The 12,885-nt window shown below is 47.2% G+C and overlaps 1 protein-coding gene across 2 annotated transcripts in view; it reads left to right on the top strand.

Annotated features, from left to right (window-relative positions):
• The window catches only part of PCSK6 (proprotein convertase subtilisin/kexin type 6), a 191,543-nt gene that overhangs the window by 48,771 nt on the left and 129,887 nt on the right, over positions 1–12,885 (top strand). For both annotated transcript variants that reach the window (XM_060617833.3, XM_060617834.3), the window contains exon 2: positions 1,760–1,864. In XM_060617833.3, the coding sequence (XP_060473816.2) occupies positions 1,760–1,864 (105 nt within the window). The remainder of the gene's footprint in view (positions 1–1,759; positions 1,865–12,885) is intronic.

Here is a 12,885-nt window from a genome sequence, read left to right as displayed (position 1 = left end):
TCGAGTTGGAATGTGGGCCCAGATTGGGCCAAAATCTAAAGCATCCTGGTCCTAGCGAGGGGAATGGAGGAGCCGTGGGGAGGAGCCAGACAGAGAATCCCGACCAGTGTTTGTTGAACACCCATGATACCTATTTAATCCTCACGACTATAATAGTATTCAGTGTTCCATAGTTGTAAGCTGTCGCTTACAACTCAGAGCACTCAGGAGCAAGTTTAAGTGAAAAACGAGGATTTATATATTTTTTATTTTTTATTTAATTTTAAAAAATGTTCATTTTTGAGAGAGAGAGCGCTCACACGCAAGCAGGCAAGGGGCAGAGAACGAGGGACAGAGGATCTGAAGCGGTCTCTGCACGGACAGCAGTGATCCCAATGCAGGTCTGACACTCACAAACCGTGAGATCATGACCCAAGCCAAGGTCAGATGCTCAACTGAGCCACCCAGGTGCCCTGAAAAAGGAGGATTTTTAAATGGGAATCTCCTGACACTTAAGAACAGGAGAGAGCCAGGCAGCTGGGATTGCTGGAAACGAGGGCTGGAGGGCTCTCATCTTGTGGAAATATGTGGAAATGGCCACTCTGAGCATCCACATCCCCCCAGGTCTCTGCCTGGGCCGGTCAAGCCTCATGGGGTTAGGTCACAGCAGACAAAATGGCTTGAGTGAGGCGGGTGTAGCCAAAGGTTGTTGGGCATTGCTCAGACTTTAGTTGTACTGAACTCCAGTGGCTAAGTAGTTTTGTCCCCGTTTTACACATAAGGAATCGAGATTCACAGGGGGCGAATGTCCTTGCCCCAGATCACATGGCTAGTGGTGGTGAAGGGCGAGGGAAGGTTTTGAACCAGGTTCATATCGTAATCACCACACATGTGCCGTCCTAGAGGACAAATTGTCTTAAATTCTCCCTTTGATCAGAAGCTGGAAAAGAAGCTAGGATGGTTTAGGCTGAGAAGGGCAACTTGAAAGTCTGTGTAATGTTCAGTCCAGCCTCTTTTAAGAAGCTCTGCTTTCAAGGATGGTGACCACCAAGCTAGTTTCAACAACCAGTGAAAGAACAAAAAGCAGGTCTTCTGAGAACAATGTCCTGATACTCAAGGGTCACTGAGGCATGAGAGCCTGCCTGTCCCGAAGGCCACATCCATTGCTTCTCTTGGTTCTGTCCAGCCCTCAAGCTGAAATCTGTCTCGACAAACCACCCCTGGCAGAAAATTGGGACACCCTGGGGGTTTGGATGTTCTCATCTGACCTTTTCACAATCCCCAAGCAGATGGACGTGCGTGTTTTCTTTGGCTCCCTTGTTTTGCTTGGGAGCGAATGTTCATTCTTAGATCTTTCAGTTTACCCGTGGGGTGGAGAAGATGGAGTTTGTTTATAAATGAATATTTTGGTATAAGCCTGACTTGACACTAACTTAGCTACTTCAGGGATGCTTGGCCCTAAATGAACATGGATTCTTGTCTACCAAATTTGGCCAAGATAGTACACATTTTAAATGATAGGCACTTAATACAAGATTTGCTTCACTGGAAACACGACCCTGTGTTGTTTATCCCAAAAGGATTGTCTAAATCCACCGTCATGTTTGTAAACACCAACTATATGCCAGAGAGATGAGTGGGAAGGCATAACGGAGGGTATGTTTCCTTTGGGAGCAGAATGAGTCTCTAAGAGAAAGGGAAGATTTTTGTGGGATAGAGGATTTTTGAAGCTGTTTGTAAGACTGTATTAACTGATAGTGTCCCGCTTCTTGTTTTGCAGATTGGAAACCTGGAAAACTACTACCATTTTTATCATAGCAAAACCTTTAAAAGATCGACTTTGAGCAGCAGAGGCCCTCATACCTTCCTCAGGATGGACCCCCAGGTACGGATCTCTACTCTCTGGACAGGACCCTTTCCTAAGGCCTAGAGCATTGTTTGCTTTTCGTTTGGGTCTGTGCTTCTAAAAAGAGCTGAGCCTTGATTTTAATATGGTTCTACATGGTCGTTAGTTTTCTTTGTCCACTTTGAATAAAACAAGACAGATGTGTAGCAACAAATCAGACCATCTGAATGCTCAGAATATTTGGTCCCTTGTCAGACTGGAGAATTTAAATTGGCTTCAGTTTGAAGCAACAATCAAATGAGTATAGATCTGTTGATATTTTACATCTTTAGAAATCAACAGAATGCACCGTAATTAGAGGAGATAAATATCTGAATATCACCCATAACAGCAAAAAGACCAGGGAATTCAAAGCAGTGTTTTAATGATTAAATTAGAGATTGGGCTGAAAGATGTTTTTGCGGTTGTCATAACACATGTCTTAATGGTTACCATAAATTTTAAAACTTGGGCAGTAAATATAACTTTTTTCCCCTTAAAAGTTCATGTGATCTTTGAGAGTAAGACAAATATAATTTACAAAGAGGCTGACAGTTTAAGTTTTTATGTAATTCATGTTTATTGGGTGGTTAATGATACTTCCTTTCTGCATAGATTTGAGACTAATGTTTCACAAATGCCAGTCAAAACAGATCCTGGTAAGCTTACAAATTGAAGATGGTCAAGTTAGCTTTTGATGACTCCATTCATTCAGCAGGTGATTCTGGAATCCCAGCAATGTGTCAGGCTCTGTCCATAGTGGTGTCATTGGAGTGGGTGGCCAGGCTGATAGAAAATGAGGCAGTAAGTAGAAAAATATGTGATCTATCACAGGGTGATGAGTGCTATGAGGGAAAATGAAATTCATGTGAGAAGCGGTAGCAGCCCCAAATGAGGCTATTGGTAAATCATAGTTTTAGAACATGGAACTCGCCTTCTCGTGAAAGCAATGTGCTAAAATGTTAGTTTGAGCTTCCAAGCTGGCTCACGATACTATTTCAGCTATTCCCACAGAATATTTATAATAAAGTTTCCATGGAGAAATGGGTTCTTGGTGTTGTCCCAGGCCACCCCCAACTGAAAATCGTAGCTCCTTTTGTATTGGCTGAGCCACGGATGGATGGGAGAGATGGTTTATCCCTGGACACTGTACCCGCCACACCCTTCTCCAGGGCTTACCTTTGTGATGCTCTGATTCCGAGCACAAGAGAAAGTGGTCCTCGTGGAACCCATTCATGTAATTGGACTGTGACAAGGCAGACATGTACATATTTCTGAGTTCATTTTATTGGTGTGTAGGCGAACAAATGGGTGGATAGATAGAAGGAAATAGATATGAGGCTCCTGGGTGGCTCAGTCGGTTAAGTGTCCGACTCTTGACTTCGGCCCAGGTCATGATCTCATGGTTTGTGGGTTCGAGCCCCATATCGGGCTCTGTGCTGACAGTGTGGGGCCTGCTTAGGATCTTCTCTCTCTCCCTCTCTCTCTGCCCCTCCCCTGCTCACACATGCATGTGCTCTCTCCCTCAAAATAAGTAAACATCTGGGGCGCCTGGGTGGCTCTGTCGGTTAAGCGGCCGACTTCGGCTCAGGTCATGATCTCGCGGTCCGTGAGTTCGAGCCCTGCATCGGGCTCTGTGCTGACAGCTCAGAGCCTCGAGCCTGTTTCAGATTCTGTGTCTCCCTCTCTCTGACCCTCCCCCGTTCATCCTCTGTCTCTCTCTGTCTCAAAAATAAATAAACGTTAAAAAAAATTTTTAAAAAATAAACATTAAAAATTTTTTTTAAATGAAGGAAGTAGATATGAAACATTATGCTAATCCCATTATTCCTTCCTAGCAGGGAAGAGAATTTGATGCTTATTAAGGGACTACTGTGTGCTTGAGTACTTTAACATACATCCTCTCATCTGATCATAGGGGGCTGTGATTATACCTATGTGTGTTCACACCATGGAACTGGAAGGAATGTTTTTAAAAAGGGGCTGATATATATATATATATATATTTACATTTTTTTTCCTCCTGGAAGCAGAGCCAGATTGTAGTTGCCAATTCCCACAGAATGGGGCAGTTGGAGAAGGGTGAGCAGACCGGATGCCTCTGTCAGTATTACACTGAGTGGAAGGGGGTTCTCTGTGCTGGTCACCAAAGAAACTGGATTCTTTGAGGCCGCACAGGGGGTGCCTCACAACAGCATCACCTCTCAAAGCCTTGAGAACTTCTGAGCTAGAAAGGGAGTTCCTGCCATGGCCCTCCACAATTTCACTTCTAAGCAAACGGTGCTCTGTCTTGTGAAGATGATGTGCTTTTTCTTCATCTGAAGCCTTGAGAGTTTGTGGTAAATTGCTACCACACAGATAGTTACAACAAGGGGCAAGCCATTTGAATGGGGGAGCCCCTGTACCCCAACATAATTATGCAATGAGAAGATACTGGGGCAGCGCCTTTCTTGGCCCCTTTCCACAGGTCCTTCTGAGGATTAAGCTGGTTTCTCAATTGTTAGAGAACTAAGGCAGAGTTGAAATAGGACCTGAGTTTTATAGACATCCTTTTTTTTTTTTTAAGTGACTAAATTTTAGAACGGCTAAAGATATTCAACTTGGCTGCTCTTCCCTTCCTTCCCAAAAATATTAATTGTGCACCTGCTGGGTACCCCCGTGCCCAAGGGAATGCAGAGATGCCTGGGCGTCCACCTGGGTGAGTCCCCAGCTGAGCAGGGCATGGGAGCTGGGCATGAGATTGTTCGAGGCGTCAGAGAAGGAGTCCAGACAGGCTTGAGCACCGTGGGGTGGGTGTGTCCAGACCCGCCTCTGCTGCATCATCTAAGGTGCTGGGCTCGTTCACTTGAGGTGCACTCAAAGTACTACATTCAGTTTGGGACCGAGGGCAAACCATTCCCAGCGATCAGTTGTGTCCTTGAATGGAAGAGAAAGGATAGGCTTTCTCTGAGCAAAGGCTATGGCAGTTACGTTTTTTCAAATACAAGTCCTTTTTACACAAGAACTTCTTAATAAGCTTTGCAAGGCTGCTATCAAAGCATCCTGCCGCTAGAGAAGAGAGAGAAAAGGTAAACAGCCTGCACATTCCAGCCCTGCCTGTGACTTCCATGCGATTGGCCGCTGCTTTCTCACAGCACTAATTAAATTTGTAGCCTCCGGGAAAGCATATAGACATCTGAACCAATTATGAATTCAGAATCGCAAGCGAAATCCCTCTGTTTATATCAGTCTAGTTGAATACAAACCAGATCAATTAGCTGTCAGTCTGGCTAACTAATATTTACTCTGCCTCGTCATTTCTGATGAAATATTGGGCAAAATTAGCTGGTGTACCCACGTGTTTAGTGTTATCTTTTCCTCGCGGCGCGCCAGAACGCTTTCCTACGTGAGCGAAGCATTTCTGTGACACCTTGGCGTTTGGAGATGGTGTGATTAGTATTAATATGAAAAGGACAAGATGAGTTAATATTATTCAGAGACACTGGAATGCAGAGTCGCCGTTGGGTTCGAATGACCAAACTGGAAATGAATGTTACAGGGCTCCGGTAACAGTCCGATCGAATGCAGATGGTATTTTATTTTAATTAGCTCCAGTCCCTATTGTGTAAGAGCACTTTGATAAGTGATGGAATTTACAGTCAACCCCTACCTCACAAAAGAGCTGAGAGAGTGTACATTTGTTAAAGCAAAGCAAAACACAAGCGGGGAGGGAATATTTAAGAGTTCCTTAGCCACCCGTGCGTGAGCACGCACATGCATTTATTAAGTATCTTTTTGCATGGATCGCATACCAGAGTTGTGCTGTTGTTTTCTTTGAATTCTTAATTACCTTCACTTGATGTTTTGGTGGGGTTTTTTTTTTTCTTTTGTTTTTGTTTTTGTCTTTTTACCACCCTTGAAAAGGGCCATTTTACTCCAAGTGCTTTGTGGATCAGCCCTCTCCTCGGGAGAACAGCCCAACTGTTCTCCGCATGCAGTATCAGTCACTGGGTTTTTCCAAGGGCTATCATTTAAGCAAACTGAAAGCATTTGTTTTTAACTTGTTCTTGTGCCAAAAGTCTGGAGAAGGGTGGATGTTACAGAAGCATCGGCCAATGGCTGTAAGGGCTCACAAATTTTTTTTAAATTACTTGTTCTGATTTCGTTCCAAGCTGGCTTATAGTTCGGCGTGGCTGCCTACATCTTCCAACCCTTACATTTTAGTGCGATGACTCGGGTACAGCCCTTCCCTTCCCTTCAGTTCTCAGCCAGATTGATGACAGAAATGGAAGGATAAAGATGTTATCAGGCAGGCCCTCGGTGGCTCCTTCCGGGGCGATGGGAACCTTCACTTTGAGGCTTCATTTCAGTGCTTTAAGCTCAGAAGTTGGAAGTGATTTCCACGACCAGAGTAGGCATTCTGTGTTGCCGGATGGGACTTTGCCCCCAGAGTTTAATCAAAGCTCAGGTTTCTTTCCAGCAGTGATGCAACGTTTAAGCAGATCTTTCCATTAACCACAGATGGAATTTTATCTGAGAGTTTTGTGTGCAAGAGCCATTCAAAGTGCAAACAAAAAGTTCCTGGCAAATTCAAGCACATAGACAGCAAATGACCAGATTGATCTCAGGGTTGATGAACTTGTTGTAGGCTGGGGGCAGGGGACAGCTGCCACCCAGGGTCCGATGGATTTGCCCATATGGAGACTAGAGAAATCTCCAGCTGTCTCTTCATATTTTCTTTATTTTTTTTAAACTATTTTATGTTTCTTTATTTTTGAGACAGAGAGAGAGAGACAGAGTGTGAGTGGGGGAGAGGCAGAGAGAGAGGGAGACACAGAATCTGAAGCAGTCTCCAGGCTTCGAGCTGTCAGCCCAGAGCCCGACGTGGGGCTTGAACTCATGAACCGCAAGATCATGACCTGACCCGAAGTTGGATGTTTAACCGACTGAACCACCCAGGCGCCCCTGTCTCTTCACATTTTCTGTGCAACCCGACTGGGTCGAGTGGGATGGCCACTATGAATTGGTAAAAAGTTAGAATTTCAAAATATACTTTAAAAGATGGTGCTTTATTACTTCAGTAGCACATTCAATGCTTCTGCTTTGATGCCTCATAGACATCTCCAAGTCCACAACCCAGCTGACCATCCCTGACTCTGCTCTGTCCCAGAGAAGAGTGTCATTGGCATCCACAGTGTGAGCAGCAGCTTCCCTCACACCACACTTGTTCTACACCCTGTACAGCTCTGTGCTGCCCTTGTCCTGTGTTGCCCCCTGCACCCCCGCCCTCTCTCACGTGGACCACTGCACTGCCCCCCTTCCTGGCCTGTCGCAGACTTCCTTGCCTCTCACCAGTCTGCTCTCCACTCTCCCAGGAGGTCTTATGAAACACACATATGATGGTACCACTGCCCCTTAGGATGTCCCTCCCAGGACTTTCTTCCTCTGGCCTCCCTGTGGCCCGTGGGCCCCAGCCACACTGGCCTTTACAACCCCTCAGACAGCATGGGCTCTTTCCCCCTATAGAGTCTTTGCACAGGCTGCCTTTCCCCACTGTGTCTCTTCCTCACCCGCTTGTCTCGGCTCATGTGTGCCTGCTGCCAGAAGCTGGCTCAGAGTCCTCTGACTTTACTTGCTCTTCCTATAGTTGTATATTTATATTCTAGACTTGCGAGACTATTCCATTAGAATCTATCTTCCTCACTGGATTCCAGGAGCAGAGGCGTCATGTCTGTTTTTCTCACTACTCTTGTCCCAGCTTGACATTTGAGCATAGCAGTGGCAGGGCCAGAGAGGGTCTGGGGGGCCTCCACATCCAGCCTTCATTCCGAGCTGACCGCTGTCACAGGAGATGCGCCATCTTGAAAAGTTTAGTGGTCACATAGATGTAGGAGAAATTGCACTGTCTTCCTCTTTGAAGGAAGGAAAGAAGCCTGTCTAGCTCGGCAGCTATCGGACTTGTTTGACCACGGCCTCCTCCCTTTTGTTCCTGTAACATCTGTTTCCTGGCCATTTTGGAAATAGTGCCAAGATTGCGGGCCTGGGTGGGAGCACACAGGAGCATACAGCAACGTTTGGTGGGAGTGACGAGTGGTTTAGTGTGCTTGGTGACAGGGACGGGGTTGGTGGGAGCTGCAGATGGTTCCCAGGGAGGCAGGGAGGCCTGGAGCATGAGGCTGGGGAGACTGTTAAGTTTTCCGGAACCCAAGGAGAGGCGATGGGGAGGTGAGCTGACCTGAGGTGGAGGAGCTTACAGTTAAAAGCATGTAAGCCCATCTCTTGCCAGTGAATTATAAAGTTCTTGAGGGCCAAGGCCACATCTTAGTTGTTTTTATTCCCATGCAGGTCCAGCAGACTACCCAGCAAATAGTAGACAGACACTTAGTAAATGTTTATTGAAACATACCTCAATTTGCACAGAGTAGGTTCACATAAGCAAGTTATATCTGTTATCATTTGTTTATCAGCTTCTTTTTATGTAACTACTTTAGATGTGACTTGTGCCCTGCCTTGGTAACATTATGACAAAAATCCTGGGGCATCTGGGTGGCTCAGTCAGCTGAGCGCCCGACTTTGGCTCAGGTCATGATCTCGCAGTCTGTGAGTTCGAGCCCCGTGTCGGGCTCTGTGCTGACAGCTCAGAGCCTGGAGCCTGCTTCGGATTCTGTGTCTCCCTCTCTCTCTACCCCTCCCCCACTCATGCGCGCACGCGCGCGCACGCGCGCTCTCTCTCTCTCTGTCAAAAATAAACATTAAAAAAAATAATAAAAATCCTAAAAAGGGCCCAGATGAGCTAGTTAAGCTGCATCCTGTATCACTAAAGCCTACAATGACAAAAGTACAGACAATACTGGCTGGATACCAGGCGTGCTGACCAGTATCTGGTTGGTGAACGCGGGGGACCTAGGCTTTGGCTACCTGCCCCATTGTCCATGAGTAGAGGCAGGTGATGCTCAAGAGGGTCAGGGAGAACAAGGGTAACTCTCTTTCATTTCAGCCAAGTAAGAACTAAGTTATAAATGAAAGAATAGACCCAATTTTCCGAAGTACTTTCACACCTACTGGTCTCCAAAATGGGCAGAACGAGTACCGTCATCTCTCACCAATATAAAGCAGTCATCCTTTGGCTCATGTAGTTCAGCTCAGATGGCAAGAATTGGAGAGATGGTCTGCACATTGTTTCAGTTGTGGCTGTAGAATGAGCAAGTGGGGAAGGGCTAGGTTTCCAGGTGCCTCCATGCCACTGGGGGAGGAAGGAGGTAGGTTTCTACGCCAGGTTAGAATACCCTTTATTTTGTTGGTTCATCTTCCTCCTCCTCTCCCTCTTATGCTGCCCTGGCTGCTGGGTTTCCAGCTGAGCAACTGCCATAGCAGCTCAGCATCCCCTACCCCGCCCCAAGGTGATACCCTCAGGTGGGCTTGGGCATCTCACTGAGACAGGCTATAGTGAGGCTGTCTAATCATTGCTTGCCTGTGGGGCTGGTCCCCTCTGCTCCCCAGGAACATCAGTGCTGCTCTATTTCTCTATTTCTCAAATCCTCACATGGAAAGCCCCGATCCACTTTCTACTCCATGAGCCTAGCTGAGTTTAATGGTTCTTACCCATTTTAGAATCGTAGATCCCTTTTGAAAAGCTGATGAAAGTTCTGGATTCTCTCTCTCTCTCCAGAGGAAGAAAGAAATCATGTGCTCATATCCACATCACTTTGCCAGTAGTTTCTGGGGTTTCCTGGGACCATAGGCTGTCCTTCCATTCTTGAGGGACCCTGGGCCCTGGGGCAAGAAGGCCCACCTTAGCTTCCTGCTCTTGTCACACATGCATTAACCATTGCCTATCATGAGAGAGGGGCTACCTTGAAAACCATAAGGTCACATGAACTTGTCAGGGAGCAGTGTTTTTCTTTCTTTAAATTCCTCACTCAGTGAGTTGGCTTCTTACTTAACTCTTCACCTGGTTGAAAGTTGGCCCAGGTGTTGGGACAAGGTGTTGAGAGGGGTCCAGTGTTGATGAGAATCAAGATCTAAGCATCACAGACCACTGAGTGCCAAAGGGTCTTCAGAGTGGGCTGAGCTGACCAGTTGACTTTGCAGATTGGAGGCGGAAGCTCAGGCAATCTCCCACAGGGGAAGTGAGTCAGAGACTTATCGCCTACTTTACTTCTGCTTCTCCCTGGAAGGAGGTCTTAGGATTTGATGGCACCTGGACCCTCAGGGGTCTGGACTTCTTCCACAGATTTTCCCTGGTCTACATTCAGGGGCTGGCTTACTCAAGGTGAACAGTAGAGGGAATGCCCTGTCCTTCAGCAAACTGTCCTTCCCTTTGATGATGCTAAGGGAGAAACAGAAAGAAAACAGAGAGTTGGCAAGAATTGGCTCCCACGTTCTGGATACAACTGTGCATGGAAACCAGAACCTGTGTAGAATACTTTCAACAAACTGAGCATACAAGGCATGTCAAGGATTTTAGTAGCTTGAGTCAAATGCGTGCTCTTCCCCTTGAGGTAGTGGGGACACGAGAGGGGGTGGGGTCAAGGATCTCTGCAAATGGCCTTTGTTGCCTTAGCTCCATCTCACAGCAAAGACTCTGGAGCCCCCTTCTAGGACTTTCCAGCTCCCACCAAGTTCCTGAGACTTCTCAAGCCCTAGAGGGGCCCCTGTGAGCTGTTGAGGGCTTTACGGCAGGACATGGGCACATGGTGGCTTCGGGTGGAATGTGGCTGGGTTTTCATGCTCTCCCTGGTGTCATTGGCTTATGGGAGGAAGCTACAAAATAAGCCCCTTTGTCACTTGTCAAACCTACAGCAGATGTGCTAGGCCAGCTTCTGGTCTGGCAGCATGCCTGTGGCCCCAGGGAAGAGAACATGACCAGGTCTGCCCAAGGCACGCCTGCCAAAATGCTTGGCCAATTCACAGCCCAGTAGCACTGATAACCCATGACACCCGCAGGCCATCTAGTGGGATCCTGCTCATTTCTGTTAGCTCTTTATACACATCTTTAAATTTTGTCTTATCTTATCTACAGAATGGCATTCACCAGATGCCTAGTTTTAATTTGACTTCTCCAGAAGAAAGCTGGAGGGGCAGGCCGGCAAAAGAGAGAAGTGCTATTCACATAACCTTGGGAAGATTATGAAGTCTTCTGCATGACTAGAATTCTCTCCCCCAGAGCAAATAACTTTCTATGATAAATATGCTGCATGTTTAGCAAGAAACGTACCAAAAAAAAAAAAATAGATAAAAAGAAAAGGGTCAGTGTGAAGTTCCACCTTCAAAATATGACTTTGAAGAAATCAAGACACTCTATACAGGTCTATACAGGTTTGCTAAGAGAGATGATTTGCGTTTGGGCCAGACATGGCCTTTGGCAAACATTGCTCTGGCTCCAGATCATTTCCCGTTGATCTTCCACAAATGATCAACCAAGGTCATTGGGTGGTCTTTGAGACTCCATCGCATTTTCTCCTCTGAAATATGTTTTTAAAAGTCTACTTGTAGTTATGCTATATTTGCAATCCGTAATGTAGTCACTTAACAGCACTCCTTCGTTCAAGAAAGCATTTAGTGAGCTCCCATTCTGTGCCACGCGTTGCCTGATACACTGAAATACAGGGGTGAGCAAAATCCAGGCCAGTGGGGAGCAGAGGGGCATCAGCCCAACCCCCAGGTATGTCCAATTACAGACTGGCCAGTGTTGGAAGAATGAGGTGCAGGACTAGCCCTTGACCTCTGGCAGATGCACACCTAAGTTTGTATTCAGCCTGCATCCGTTTTTAATCTGCCTTTTCAGTGAGAAAGAGGAGAGTACTTCGGTCCAGCCTATCTTTGCTGAGAAGTACCTGGTACAGGGCATGTATTTGCTAACATGACTGAGGAAATGAGGGCCCCTGAACAGATAATGTCCACATTGTGGGGCAAAGGCTCTGGTAAAGAGACATGCAGGGGAGCCTAGGAGCCCCTCAACAGCCAGCCTGGATGTCAGACAAGATTTCCAGGGTGCATAATGGTTAAAAGATGAATGCAGGGGTGCCTGGGTGGCTCAGTCCATTAAGTCTCCCACTTCAGCTCAGGTCATGATCTCATGGTTTATGAATTTGAGCCTTGCATCGGGCTCTGCACTGATGGTACAGAACCTGCTTGGGATTCTCTCTCTTCCTCTTTTTCTGCCCTGCCTCAAAATTAATACACTAAAAAAAAAAAAGAAGAAAAAAAGTTGAATACAGGGAAATGGCCCAGCAAAGGCAGGGAGCACACGCCAGTCAGAAGGCATAGAGCTTGTGGCACAGCCCAGCCTTGGACACTTGCTGCTGGATGTGGAAGACCAGGAGAGAGTGACCTGGGGTAGAGTGAGGGTCAGGGGGTCAGGTTTGCATTTCTGCATTGGTCCTGGGGCAGGGACACCCTGACAGTCCTGTGACCACCCAGACACAAGGGGCACTGGCCACGGCCATAAAAAGAGGGGACAGGACCCTGACACCTCTAGCAGACTGAATGTGAGGCCCTCACATTGGGGCGGATTCCAGCTTTGTTCTGATTTGGAGAATGGGTGCGTTTTTATGCCACTGAGCTAGAAGGGAGAATCAGCAGGCCGAGTGGGGCCTGAGTGGGGAGCAGGCTCACTTTGGGGGCAGCTGGAATGTGAGAGGTGGCGGTGGGGAGAGGTGTTGGGTGCCCTGTGGCTTACCGGGGAAGGAACAGTCGGGGCCAGAGCTCCAGGTCTGTGTGGGAAGTGGTTCTAGCCAGAGCTGGCCTCAGGGGGTGCACCAGGACAGCTGTTCCAGCGTTTAAAATACTGGTCAAGAGCCTCTGCCTGGAGCATCTCTCCCCGGCCCAGTGCACTCGGCCTCGGCACCCAGCCTCGGCCACTGTGGTCCCTCCTCTGGGGTCCCGTGTGTTCTCGTCACCAGCAGCGAGAGGGGAGGTCTGGCCAAACCTGGCCTCTCATATCCTCCTTCTGCAGGACAGCCTCATGGATTCTCAAACATTTAAACATCTCAGCCCTGATTAAGGCCATGATTTAAACCTGTGTTACTCTCTAAGGACAG

Source organism: Panthera onca, chromosome B3, assembly GCF_046562875.1.
Source record: "Panthera onca isolate mPanOnc1 chromosome B3, mPanOnc1 haplotype 2, whole genome shotgun sequence".
NCBI lineage: Eukaryota > Metazoa > Chordata > Mammalia > Carnivora > Felidae > Panthera > Panthera onca.
This window is presented reverse-complemented; position numbering and strand designations above follow the sequence as displayed.